The sequence below is a fragment of the Arvicola amphibius genome, chromosome X (genome assembly GCF_903992535.2).
Source record: "Arvicola amphibius chromosome X, mArvAmp1.2, whole genome shotgun sequence".
Taxonomy (NCBI): domain Eukaryota; kingdom Metazoa; phylum Chordata; class Mammalia; order Rodentia; family Cricetidae; genus Arvicola; species Arvicola amphibius.
In genome coordinates, this window is record NC_052065.1 from 21,706,420 (window position 1) to 21,719,789 (window position 13,370).

The 13,370-nt window shown below is 37.7% G+C and overlaps 1 protein-coding gene across 5 annotated transcripts in view; it reads left to right on the forward strand.

The window, feature by feature from the left end:
• Phf8 (PHD finger protein 8) overlaps window positions 1–13,370 on the forward strand; it is a 94,705-nt gene that overhangs the window by 26,279 nt on the left and 55,056 nt on the right. For all 5 annotated transcript variants that reach the window (XM_038316128.2, XM_038316129.2, XM_038316130.2 and 2 more), the window contains 3 exons: window positions 9,812–9,899; window positions 10,382–10,488; window positions 12,188–12,279. In XM_038316128.2, coding sequence (XP_038172056.1) covers window positions 9,812–9,899; window positions 10,382–10,488; window positions 12,188–12,279 — 287 coding nt within the window. The remainder of the gene's footprint in view (window positions 1–9,811; window positions 9,900–10,381; window positions 10,489–12,187; window positions 12,280–13,370) is intronic.

The following is a 13,370-nucleotide window of genomic DNA, read 5'->3' on the forward strand; positions in this document are numbered from 1 at the left end:
CTCAAGAAAATTTATATGGTGGCCAGTAGGTAGTGTGGTTGTTTGTGGAGGCTGCACATGGCAGAGCAGGCAGGAGGAGGATGATTGACCTCTTTATACTGGGTTGATGTAAACTGGGTATAGATAGATGGAGTCAGCCCCATGACTCTAGGGAAAATAACTTCAAGGCTGATGTTCTAGTCAACAACGTTGAATGACCCAGGATGGAAACATTCTTTCTTAATAGTTCATGCCTGGTTTTTACTTCTTGAATTCTTAGGTCTCGTGTAGGTTTGAATTTGTGTCTAGCTAGGCAGGTATTGTACTGAGTTATATCCTGAGCCAAGTATGTACATTATTTTTGAGTAAATAGCCCTGTTGTCTCAATTTGGGGAGAGTTGATATCTGGAATCTAATTGAGTCTCCTATGAACAAGGTATCTATGTCCAATTTAAATGTTCCTTGATTTTTTTTAATCAGGATTAACATTAAATTTTCTTGAAATGTATAGTGAAAATATTTATTGAATAAGAGCATAGTGAAACACACCTGGAATCTTAGGTACTTGGGATACAGAGGCCTCTACCAGCTACAATTAGAACTACAGCTCCAGTCCCTGCAAAATAGTATTATATTATATGAATATGCTACATATTTCCCTTTTATTTTTTTATTGATTTTATTGAGCTATACATTTTTCTCTGCTCCTCTCCCTTTCTCTCCCCTTCCCTTCAACCTCTCCAAGCATTCAGTTCTGTTTTCTCAGTCTACCTAAGTTCCACCCTATCAACTAGGCCCAGGCAGTTTTCTTTATTCATTAACCAATGAAAGCAACACACAAACAGAAGGAACTGAGACTTTTTGAGAGCCAAAGCAACTCTGCAAATAGAAAATTCACATCTGACTAATGTGATAGGGTCATACTCAAAGACCTAAGTGCATTAAAGTATGTAAAATTTCCTTCAGGCTGTTTGTTTAAAGTACATTAGAATCATAAATATTTTGTTTAGACTTGGGTCTCATTCCCAGAATAACTCTTTTTATCCTCAAGATATCTATGTATTTGCAAATATTCCAGAATTTTAAAAATGTCTCAAGTCTGCAACGCTTCTGATCTGAAGTATTTTAGATAAGGTATATCTTCGCCTTGTATTTTCAGTTTTCTTGTTTATCTGTTTGGGAGAGGAATGCCTTAATCATGTGGTAACTCCATAGTTTGTCTTTTTGTGGACCTGCTAAGCTGTTATCCAAGTATCTATGTGTACTATTTTACATCCCAGATAGCAAAGTATAAGGGTTCTAATTTCTTCATATTTTCTCCAATGCTTGTCATTTTTGTCTTTATGATCATAGCAATCCATGTGAGTAGTGGTGTAACACTGAGGTTCTAATTTGTGTTTCCCCTAATGATTATTAATGTTGACCATCTTGAAAAAAACTTCTTTGTGCTTTGGTATTTTTGTGGAATCATTTACTTACTCTCTGATTAAATAGTATTTTTCTTGCTACAAGGGTTCATTATATTCTTTTACTATACCTATATCAGATACATTTTCAAAAATAGTTTTCTTCAGCTTGTTTTTTTGACATTTTTAATACATTAGAAACTGATTCATTGACAATTCCATACACACACATATGTGTGTGTATGTATATATATGTATATTTCATTCATGCCCCCCATTATCTTCTGTTATCCTCTCCCTCTGCTGAATTCCTTTTTTCAAACAAGTATTCCTCCTAGTTTCACATCTGTGTGTGTGCTCCTGCATTTAATGAGGGTTATTTACATGAGCATGGATGAAGATTATTTTACCAGTGACTGTGTCTCCCTCTTTCTCAGCAGCCATTAACTACCTAGAGCTCCCAGAAAGAGTTGAGTCTTTTGACATTCTTTGATAGTGTCTTATAAAACATGAAAGTTATTAATTCTATCCAGTTTATCTGTTTTTCTTGTCAAGTTTCTTTTTCTTTGTTTGTTTGTTATTGGTATCCTATATATTGCCATAAAGGTTTACAGGGTGATTTGTGGGTTTTTTGTTTGTCTCACTCAGGTTGTACTCAATCTTACTGTAAAGCTAGCCACAAGGCCTCAAACCTGTGACCTTGCTGCCTTAGCTTTTTGATCTTATATACTTATATATATATATATGATATATATATATATATATACTTATATCTCTATAAGTATTGGTAACTCAAGGTCATGAATACTTATAAATATTTTGTAGGGTTTTTATTTGGAGACATTGTCTTCCTCAGATTATATTTTGTCTGCTTTGTACTTCAGCTAGCCTCAAACCTGTCATCTTCCTGCCTTAGCTTTCTGAGTATGTGTCACAGTCTTCATTTTAGTTTTGGCTCTCATATTTAGATCTTTTTTATTAATTTTGAGTTTGTTTTTATATATAGTTTGAGGTAAGGATCTAGTTTCATTCTTCAGAATGTTGGCATCTAGTTGTTCCAGACTATCCTGAAAATAATTCTTTTCTCACTGAATTGTCTTGATCTCTGTCTCAAAAATTGCCTGATCTGAAGTTCAAGTTGTAGTTCAATGGTAGAGTGCTTCCATAGTATGTTCAAGGCCCTGGGCATGCTCCACCGTATTGCAAAACCAAAAAATCAAATCGAAAAAAACAAATCAGCACAATTCAGTTGACCATATGTGCATTTATATTTTGGATCTTAAATCTTCCATTGTTTTATATGTCTGTTCTTATGATAATGTATACTTCTTTGATTACTATACATTTATAGTAAGTTTTGAAGTTGGGAATTGTCAGTCCTCTTAACTGTGTACATCTTTTCCAAGGTTGGTTTGTTCGGATCCCTTGAATTTTCATATGAATTTTTAGGTTTAGAACTTGTGGTGGTTTTTAGTGGCTTATTTGCTTTAGTTTTTTGTTTGTTTTAGTGGTTGCGCATGCATATATATATATATATATATATATATATATATATATATATATATATATAGAGAGAGAGAGAGAGAGAGAGAGAGCACCTATCATAGATTACTGGTGTTGATGTTTTACCAGTTCAAAGGGTTTTTGTTATACCTAGAGGCATTAAAAAAAAAACCAGTTTGAATCTGATGGCTCTCAGATAATAACTGCAGTAGTAACCAATCCAATCACAGTATGACTAGTTTAGGTCATGCATCTACCACTGCCAGGAGTCTTAGCTGAGACCATGTTTGTATACTTAGGGGAGTTTCTCTTGCATCAGACTCCAACCTGAAAAGCCCCCCTTTCCAGTCGTCTCTGTCAGCACTCTTCTTTTCCACCCACCCCTCAATCAGATCCCTCATGTTTCTATGCCCATCTGCCCCCAGTACACTCAGGAAATCACTGTTTCCCCTTCTCAGGAAGATCCATGTATCCTTTCTTGGTCCTTCCTTGTTACTTAGTCTCTCTGGGTCTGTGCATTGTAGCATGGTTATCCTTTACCTTACAGTTCACTTGTGAGTGAGTAGTTACCGTGTTTATCTTTCAAGGTGGGTTACCATCATTTGCCATCAAATTTTCTGATGTCATTGTTTCTGACAGCTGAGTAATACTCTTATATAAATGTACCAACTTTCCTTTATCATTCCTTGGCTGAGGGACATCTAGATTGTTTCCAGATTCTGGCTATTACAAATAAAACTGCTATAAACATAGTTGAGCAAGTGTTTTGTGGTATGATTGAGCATCCTTTGGCTATATGCCCAAGATACAGCTGGATCTTGAGGTAGGTTCCCAATTTCCTGAGAAACTGCTGTATTGATTTCCAAAGTGGCTGTACAAGTTTGCATTCCCACCAGCAATGGAGGAATGTTCCCATTGTTCCACATCTTCAGTATAAGCTGCCATTTGTGTTTTTGATTGTAGCCATTCTGATAGGTGTAAGAGGGAATCTCAAAATCATTTTGATTTGCATTTCCCTGATGGCTAAAGATGATGAATATTTCTTTAAGTGTTTCTCGGACATTTGAGATTCTTCTGTTGAGAATTCTCTTTTTAGATCTATCTGTACCCCATTTTTAAATTGTATTATTTGTGTTTTGATGTCTAGTTTCTTGAGTTCTTTATATATTTAGGAGATCAGCCCTCTGTTAGACGTGAGGTTGGTGAAAATATTATCCCATTCTGTTGACTGCCGTTCTTTCCCATTGATGGTGTCCTTTGCCTTTTCAGTCTCATGAAGTCCCAATTATTAATTGTTGATTTCTAATGTCTATGCTACTGGTGTTCTGTTCAGAAATTTGCCTTCTATGCCAATGCGTTTAAGGCTCTGCACCTCTTTCTCTTCTCTTGGCTTCAGTGTAACTGGATTTATGTTGAGGTCTTTGATCCACTTAGACTTGAGCAGGGTGATAGATATGGATCTATTTTCATTCCTCTACATGTTAACATCCAGTTATGCTAGCACCATTTGTTGAAGATGTTTTGTTTTCTTCATTGTATAGATTTGGCTTCTTTGTCAAAAATAAAGAGTTACTTCTGGGTCATTGATTCAATTTCATTGATCCATGTGTCTGTTTTTATACCAATACCAAACTGTTTTTATTACTGTAACTCTGAAATAGAGCTTGACATTAGGGATGGTGATACTTCCAGAAGTTCTTATATAGGCTTGTTTTAGCTATCCTAGGGTTTTTGTTTTTCCATACAAAGCTGAGTATTGTTCTTTAAATATCTATAAAGAATTATGTTGGAATTTGATGGGGATTGCATCAAATCTGCATATTGCTTTTGGTAAAATGGCCATTTTTACTATGTTAATCCTACAGATCTATGAGCACGGGAGATCATTCCATCTTCTTGTATCTTTGTAGTGATGAGGCGAGCAGGCCTGCTATTTGTCCTGCCCAGCTCCCGCAGGGCTAGCTTAACACTTGAAATAACAATACACAAATTGTATTCATTTAAACACTGCCTGGCCCATTAGCTCTAGCCTCTTACTGGCTAACTCACATCTTGGTTAACCCATTTCTAATAATCTATATAGCAACACAAGGTGGTGGCTTACCAGGAAGATCCTAACCTGCATCCATCTCGGAGAGGAGAGCTATGGCATCTGCCTGTCTCTGCTTTCTCTCTCCCACAAGTCTGTTCTGTCTTTCCCACCTACCTATGTTCTGACCTATCAGGCAAAACAGTTTTCTTTATTAATTAACCAATGAAAGCAACAGCTAGATAGAAGACTGTCCTACATCATTTCCCCTTTTTCTATTTAAACAAAAAAGAAAGACTTTAACTTTAACATAGTAAAGTTACATATAACAAAACAGTTATCAAGCAAGAATTACAGTTACAATATTTATATCTATTTTATCTTTTATCATAACTAAGGAAAACTATAACCATCCATTTTTCAACTCTATCAAAGACTCCAGAAGGATATAATGTTACCTAAGCAAACAAGAAATAAGCAACTTCCAAAACTCTAGAAATGACAGAGACATCTGGCTATCTGGACAGTCACCCAAAGTTCTTTTGTACTGTTGGGACATCCATCTTCAGCCTATAGGCCCATAGTATCCAGCAGACATTTCCATGAAGCAGGAAATTCCAAAGACAGTTCAGTCACTTTCTTTTTTTTTATATTTATTTATTTATTGTGTGTACAATATTCTGTCTGTGTGTATGCCTGCAGGCCAGAAGAGGGCACCAGACCCCATTACGGATGGTTGTGAGCCACCATGTGGTTGCTGGGAATGGAACTCAGGACCTTTGGAAGAGCAGGCAATGAATGCTCTTAACCTCTGAGCCATCTCTCCAGCCCCAGTCACTTTCTTTTGTGTCCTGCAGAATGTCTTGCAGACTCTTTCATGAAGCAGGAACCCTGAAAGACCATCTCACCTTTAGGCAAGTTCAGCAGTCCTCTCTCTGTGGGTTCTTTGTGTCCAGTTTATGCAACAGTTCAGGCAAGAGCAGTTTCTTGCCCAAATGGCTATCAAACTCCGTAAGGAGCCTCTTCGATGCCCATCTTCCTCTTGAAGTAGATTGGTGCTGCCATCTCCTACATATACCTAAAGGCTGAAGTCTCCTATTTTGTCATTCCCAGAGGAGATATTATTCCTAGAAATTCTTTGCCTGCAATCCCTTTGCAGATGTCCTGATTTTCCACAATTAAAACACCTGGCAGTTTGATGTCTCCTCATTGCTTTGGAAATCGCTTCTCCTACCCAAGATTCATCATTATAGCTAAACGTCTCAACATTCATCGTATGCTGAATCCATTCATCCATAGGTGCTGCTCTAGACCTTAAAGGTCCAATTATATTTTTGCATTCTATGTTTGCATTTTCAAAAGCTAGAGATTCAAGAAGTATTCATCTAGCTTCTGGGTCTGTTACCCCTATGTCCAGAGCCTTAATTAATCTTTGCAAAAAGTCAGTAAAGGGTTCTCTCTGTCCCTGCCTCATCCTGGTATATTATTCGACCCTTTTCACTGGACCTTGTATCCTATTCCAAGAATTTAAGGCTGCTTTGTGACATAATGACAATACTTCTTCATTGCAAAGAGCTTGGACCTGTAGATCAGCATATGCTCCTCCACCAAGAATTTGATCTTGGGAAACCTCCACACCTTTTGCTCTTGCTGTTCCATATGTTTGGATTATTCTCTGAAATAAATTCCAAACATCAAGGAATGTCCATCATCTAAAATTACAGACACTAACTGAGAGAAATCATGGGGGTAGCTCTGACATTAGAAGCCCAAGTCCTTATCATTTCCTTAATAAATGCAGAGTGCAAGCCATAATTAACGACAGCTTGCTTAATTTCTTTTAGATCATTCATTCCTATTGGCGTCCATGTAGCTTCTTTGACTCCCTTTGAGTTGATGCTTTGTTAGAATAAATTACAGGGTATGTCACTAAAACCCTGGGTAAGCCAGTTCTAATAGCTGGTGGTGGCATTGTATCCTGTCCTTGTGCCTTCCTACTCTGTTCACCAGCCCCAATAATTTCTTCAGTCATTTCAAATCTTTTTATCATTATCTCTCTTAAATCCTGAATCTCCTGACCTGCATGTGTTTCTAGTAATTTCACTAAGGTATCAATTTTTTGGTCCCCATTCTGCACCTGTGATTCCAACGCTTTAATTTTTTCCCTTCAAAGATAACATGTCCTCCTTAAACTTTTCTTGTATATCATGTAGATTCCCATCTTGGAGGTACATTCTGTCTGTTACCTTATCAAAACTTTGTGATAACGTCTGAACGTCAAATTCAACAGCCTGAACCCTTTCAGGTAACTTCCTAGTACCCTTGGATATGGAATCAATTTTGTCTGTCATAGTATCCACTTGTTCAGATAACCTCTGATTTTCAATAATTTTAATCCTTTCAACTAGTCGTTCATTGTTAGTCTGTAGAGATTGTATTGTTCTTAGGAGTACCATATTCTTCCTTAATGATAGAATATGGAAAAGAAAACTGAAACCTAGTAACCAGAAAATTAAGGTATCCCCATAGTCATATAAACCTCGCATTATATAATCCATTGTATTAGTAAAGAAAGCAGTAAAATCTGCGTTGGAAATGAAAACTGCCATATTACCTATTATCCAGCAGGTGGCGCCGTTGCCGAGTCGCGACTAGAACCACTGCAAAGGTGCCGAAAACGGGGTCCTGTTTCAGTGTCCGCCTTAGTATTTGTTAAAAACTGGGAAATATGAGTTGCTCAACAAAGTAAATGTAATTAAATCAATTCCATACACTGAACCAGAAACCCAGAATCCAGGAGTGTAGAAGAGCAACCCGGAAGCTGCATATGCCTCCACATGACAAAGTCACCCTGAGGGGTTGCAAATCAGAGCGCCACTTAAGCACTGCGCTTGCAAGGGAGATTTAAAAACGACTCAGAAAAGAGCAAACCAGGCGAGCAGAGACTGTCCAGGCCTGTGGAGTTTAAATCCACGTGGGGAGGCAAACGATAGGGTGCATGGGGACTTGAAGCCAATCTGAGGCGTGTAAAGAGAAAATATAAAGAACTGCAGCAAGAAAAGCCACTGCGTGATAGTTTATATTGAACTGCTGGCTCCACGCACAATCAAACGTTTGGGCGCCAGATGAAGGCGTAAGTCACAAACAATCCCATACCAGTTTGGAAATATGATTAATAGAATGGTTATTTATTTAAGGGGGAAAAACTTACAGATCACCGTCCCAGACAACAGCCCTCTGAGCAATCAGGAAGGAAGCCTCGTGGCCAGAAGCGGAGCCCGAAGCCAGAGAGCAAGCAGAAGGCAGTTGCTGCTTTTTTTAAAGAAAGAGAGACCACGCCTCAATGGGCTGGTATCTCAGCAACTATTGGCTGAAGGAGCGGAAGGAGCTCCCGCAAACATATCTTCTCCAATTTCTTTCTTCGAAAGTCTTGAAGTTCTTTTCATACAGGTCTTTCATTTGCTTACTTAGAGTTATACCAAGATATTTTATATTGTTTGTGGCTATTGTGAAGGGTGTTGTTTACCTGATTTCTTTCCCAATCCTTTTATTATTTGTACATAAAAGGGGATCTGACTTTTCTTCTTTTGTTAACCTTGTATCTAGACAGTTTGCTAAAGGTGTTTATCAGCTGCAGGAGTTCCCGGTAGAATTTTTGGGGTCGCTTATGTATACTATTATGTCATCTGCAAATAGCAACACTTTGACTTCTTTCCAATTTGTATTCCCTTGATCTCTTTTTGTTGTCTTACTGTACTAGCTAGAACTTTGAATACTACATATTGGATAGATATGGAGAGAGTAGACAGCCTTGTCTTATTCCTGATTTTAGTGGAATTGCTTTGAGTTTCTCTCCATTTAATTTGATGTTGTCTGTCAGCTTGTTGTATATTGCCTTTATTATGTTTTGGTATGTTCTTTTTATCCCTGATCTCTCCAAGACTTTTATCATGAAAGGGTGTTGGATTTTGCCAAAGGCTTTTTCAGCATCTAATGAGATGATTAAACATTGGGCAAGTTTGGGAAGTTTGGGAAGTCCTGCTCAGAGGGAGGAGGGATTGTAACAGCCAGGTGTGTAAGGGACATAACAAGAGAACCCACAGTAACATCTAACTTGACTCATGGGAACTCAGAGTCTGAACCAACAACAAGGGAGTTCCATGTTTTCCTGAAGCTCATGGGAGGCCTGCCCCTTTCTGAGTGAATAAAGATAAGGGGTGAATTGTGGAGATGGGGATGGAGGGGCGGCTGCCATTGGGGTATAAAATAAATAAATTATAAAGAAGAATGCTGGGCAGTGGTGGCACACACCTTCAATCCCAGCATTCGGGAGGCAGAGGCAGGTAGATCTCTGTGAGTTTGAGGCTAGCCTGGTCTACAGAGCAAGTTCCAAGACAGGCTTCAAAGGTACACAGAGAAACCCTGTCGAGAAAAATAAAACAGTTTTTGTCAGTATGAGAGATAAGGAGGGACCCAGACTTTCTAGATTAAGGGATGGCAAATGGAGATGAATATAGAACATATTTAAGGAATAAAACCATAATGTTGCAAAATTGGATCAAAGGCAAGGAGATTGAATAATTGTGCTCTAGTGGTGTACATTTTAGAAAGAATAGTCCTAGCAAAAGAGTGATGTTCTTTTAGATAAGAGAGGGTAGGTAAAGCAGTGGGAAGAGTTTTGAAGTAAAGAGAGGATAAGTAGAAGTGCATTAACTTCATAAGTTGATTCTGTTCAGGGTTGCAATAGTGACAGAGTGTACACCAGGTTAGATATTGCCACAGTGAAACAAATAAGAGTCTTATATGGAGTCAGGGTTAAACTGGGTAGGCACTGAGGTATTCAAAGCAAGAAATGCCTTCTACTAGCTGTGACCTTTGCCTTATTAAACTACAGGATGGATTCATGCCGTGCTGACCCCTGTGGACTGCCTAGCCTTTGGAGGGAACTTCTTACACAGCCTTAACATTGAAATGCAGCTCAAGTGAGTTCTGAAGTTTCCCATTCTTGTGTGCTGTAGTGCTTATGTTTTCCCCTTGAGTAAGGAATGCAGTATAGTAAGATGAAGACAACCAGAAAGTATTGTTTTCTTTTGTGTATGTGTGGTTTTTCTAGTCAGTGTTTGTGTAACCCTTGCTGTCCTGGAATTTACTCTGTAGACCAGATTGGGCCTCAAACTCAGAGTTCCACCTGCCTCTTTCTCTCAAGTGCTGGGATTAAAGGCATGTGCCACTACCACTGCAAAGATACAGTATCTTAGTTCTTGATGACATTCAGTTTGACAATTTCTTTACTTGGTTATTAATGTGTCTTTGGGCAAATCACATAATTTTTGAGTCCAAAGTTTCTTTGTATGTAGGGCTTTACAGGGTCACTGTGAGGATTAAATATATAGCACCAAGAATAATACTTGGTACATAATGATCAGTAAATAGATCCTTTTATAATCATTATGTTTCCTTACAGAGCCTATGAGATTGAGAAGCGGCTGAGCACAGCAGACCTCTTTAAGTTTCCCAACTTTGAGACCATCTGCTGGTATGTGGGAAAACACATTCTGGACATCTTTCGAGGTATGGTTCTCCTTACCAGCTATTACTTTTGCTAAGAGAGAAAGAAGGAAGAAGAGGGAGTGTGGAAATTGTGGAGAGGAGGAATGGGAGAAGAAAACTTGCTACTTCTGTTTTCTTGCTATGTATTTCAAAACAGCATTAATACCTTAAATATATACAATAAAAAGTTTCAATAACTGAGATATAGAACCAGCCTAGAAGTCCATAAACAGATGGTAGATAAAGAAAATGTTCTAGTTGAACACAGTGGAACTTTATTCAGCTGTAATGAAAAAAAATTTATATTTGCAGAAAATTGGTATACTGGAGATCATTGTGTTACATGAAATAACCAGACCCAGACAAATATTTTGTTTTCTCTCATATGTGAAGTCTAGATTTAAATTTATGGTGTGTGTGTGTGTGTGTGTGTGTGTGTGAGAGAGAGAGAGAGAGAGAGAGAGAGAGAGAGAGAGAGAGAGAGAGAGAGAGAGATCAAAGTAGAAGGGACTATGACTAGAGAGGAGGTTTAGCAGGCATATCCAACCCGTGGTCCAAGAGTTGCATACAGCCGCATGTAGCTAAGGACAGAAGAAAGGGAGGACCCAGCACAAAATTATAAAATAACTTAAGATGTTATGAAGTAATTTTGCAGTTTGTTTTGGTAACCTAGTAGCATGGTTATCTAGTGTGAACTTTGAAGATAACATTGGGTTGTAGTGTCAGAAAGTTGGATACACGTGGTGAGGGATGGACAGAACAAACAGGTAATAGAATATATCTAACATGGAGGCAGAATCCAAGACTCTGGGGTAAGGAAGGAATAGAGGAGGGCAGTGGGTTGAGTGAATAAGAATAAAATATACTAGCTAGGCAGTGGTGGCACACGCCTTTAATCCCAACACTCAGGAGTCAGAGGCAGACAGATTTCTGTGAGTTTGAGACCAGCCTGGTCTACAAGAGCTAGTTCCAGGACAGGCTCAAAGCTACAGAGAAACCCTGTCTCAACAACAACAATAATAATAATAAAAATAAATAAATAAAGTATATTGATTTATATGTATAAACATGTCACAGTGAAACCTCTTACTTTGTATTTTTGTATATTAACTAAAAATTAAAGTGGAAAGTGACTATTAATGATCTAAAAAAGTGTTACAACCATTATACTCTCTCCCCTTATATCATCCATAACTTGAAAACTGCTAGTCTGTTTTCCACCCCTATAATTTTGTCATTTGAAGAATATTATATAAATGGAATCATAGTGGCATGTAAGTGTTCAAATGTGGAATGACTAATGGTTCATTTACCTATTCTATAAAGCCTAAAGCTGGCTGTTGATAGCCTCCTTATGAAGTAAGGCAGAGCAAAGACAGTTTTAAGACCTAAAAGGCAGAATAATTTAATAGAATGAATATAGCCTCATATTCAAATAGCTAAGTCTTTTTAGTCTGTGCTCTGGCACCTGCTATGTGTATATCTTTGATCAAGACTGCTCAGACCTTTAGTTTCCTGAACTATAAAATGAACATTGCTTATAAAGTGCATGTCAGGATTAAACTAGTGTCTAGTAAGTTCTCAGTGCCTGAACACTATTGGTGTAACAGAGCTGAAGGTGTACCCAGAATCTTTAGCATTTTCTTTGTCTGACAAAGGTAACAAGTCCTTCATCCCTCTGAATGGATATATTGACATTCATTTTTTCCCCCTGCTTTAGGTTTGCGAGAGAACAGGAGACACCCTGCCTCCTACTTGGTCCATGGTGGTAAAGCTCTGAACTTGGCCTTTAGAGCCTGGACAAGGAAGGAAGTAAATATGCTTGTTTCTATACCTACTCAGTAATTCTTTCTTCTATAGAGACTAGATATTGATAGATATTTGGGGAGACATAAGGAATCAGAGAGGCAAGTAGGCTTCTGGATTAGAATGAAATACTGGGCTAGGAGCCTTTATTTCTGATTTTAACAAATAATATATATTTCAAAATTAGAAACATGCAAAAGTTTGTAAAAAAAGAAAAATGTCACCTGTAATTTTAACTGAAAATAATTATTAACATTTAGTTATATTTCCTTTTGATCTTTTGTGTGCATTACATTTTTTCCATTTTATTTTATGTGTATGGGTGTTTTGTCTCCACTTAAGTGCACAGCATGCACACAGTGCCTGCAGAGGTCAGAAGAGAGTGTCAGATCCCCTAGAACTGGAGTTGTAGACTTTTTATGGGTGTTAGGAATTGAACCTATCTCCTAGAAGGGCAGCCACTGCCCTTAATTGCTGAGCCATCTCCAGCCTACTGTGTGCACATCTTTTGAGGGCACTAGATGTCAGTTCTGCAGCACTGCGTGTTTTGCACCTTCTATTCCCAGGCTCAATAATTGGTATTGCATTATTTAGTCTATTTTGTATCTCTCTAGATTGGCTTAATTTTTTGTGTTACTCAAGTTTTCATAAATACTTAATTGCTGTCTGCTATTCTTTTTCAGGAATATGCTCTCTTTATCTACTCTCTTTATCTAATTATTTGTTTATAGTTGCTTTCTACTTTTTTCCTTATTTGGAGGATTGTAGTTACAATGAATCATACAGTAAATATGTGTATGTGTCAGTCTTTGCCCTTATCTCTTGTTAATTCCTTCAGGATAGTTTCCTGAAAGATCAATGACTGGATCAAAGTATATGAAAAAAATGTAATGCTCTTGATATGTACTGCGAACATGTCTTTTAAGAAACATACCAATAGTCATCTATCCGACTGAGTATAAAACAGCTATAAAAGATAATTTTATTATCTTTCTTAAGTTCTCTGTATACTGATTTGGAAAGATCTCCAGAACTTGTCAAATGAAGGTACAGATTCATATATAGAAGCATCCATTTATGTAAAAGAAGATACAAGA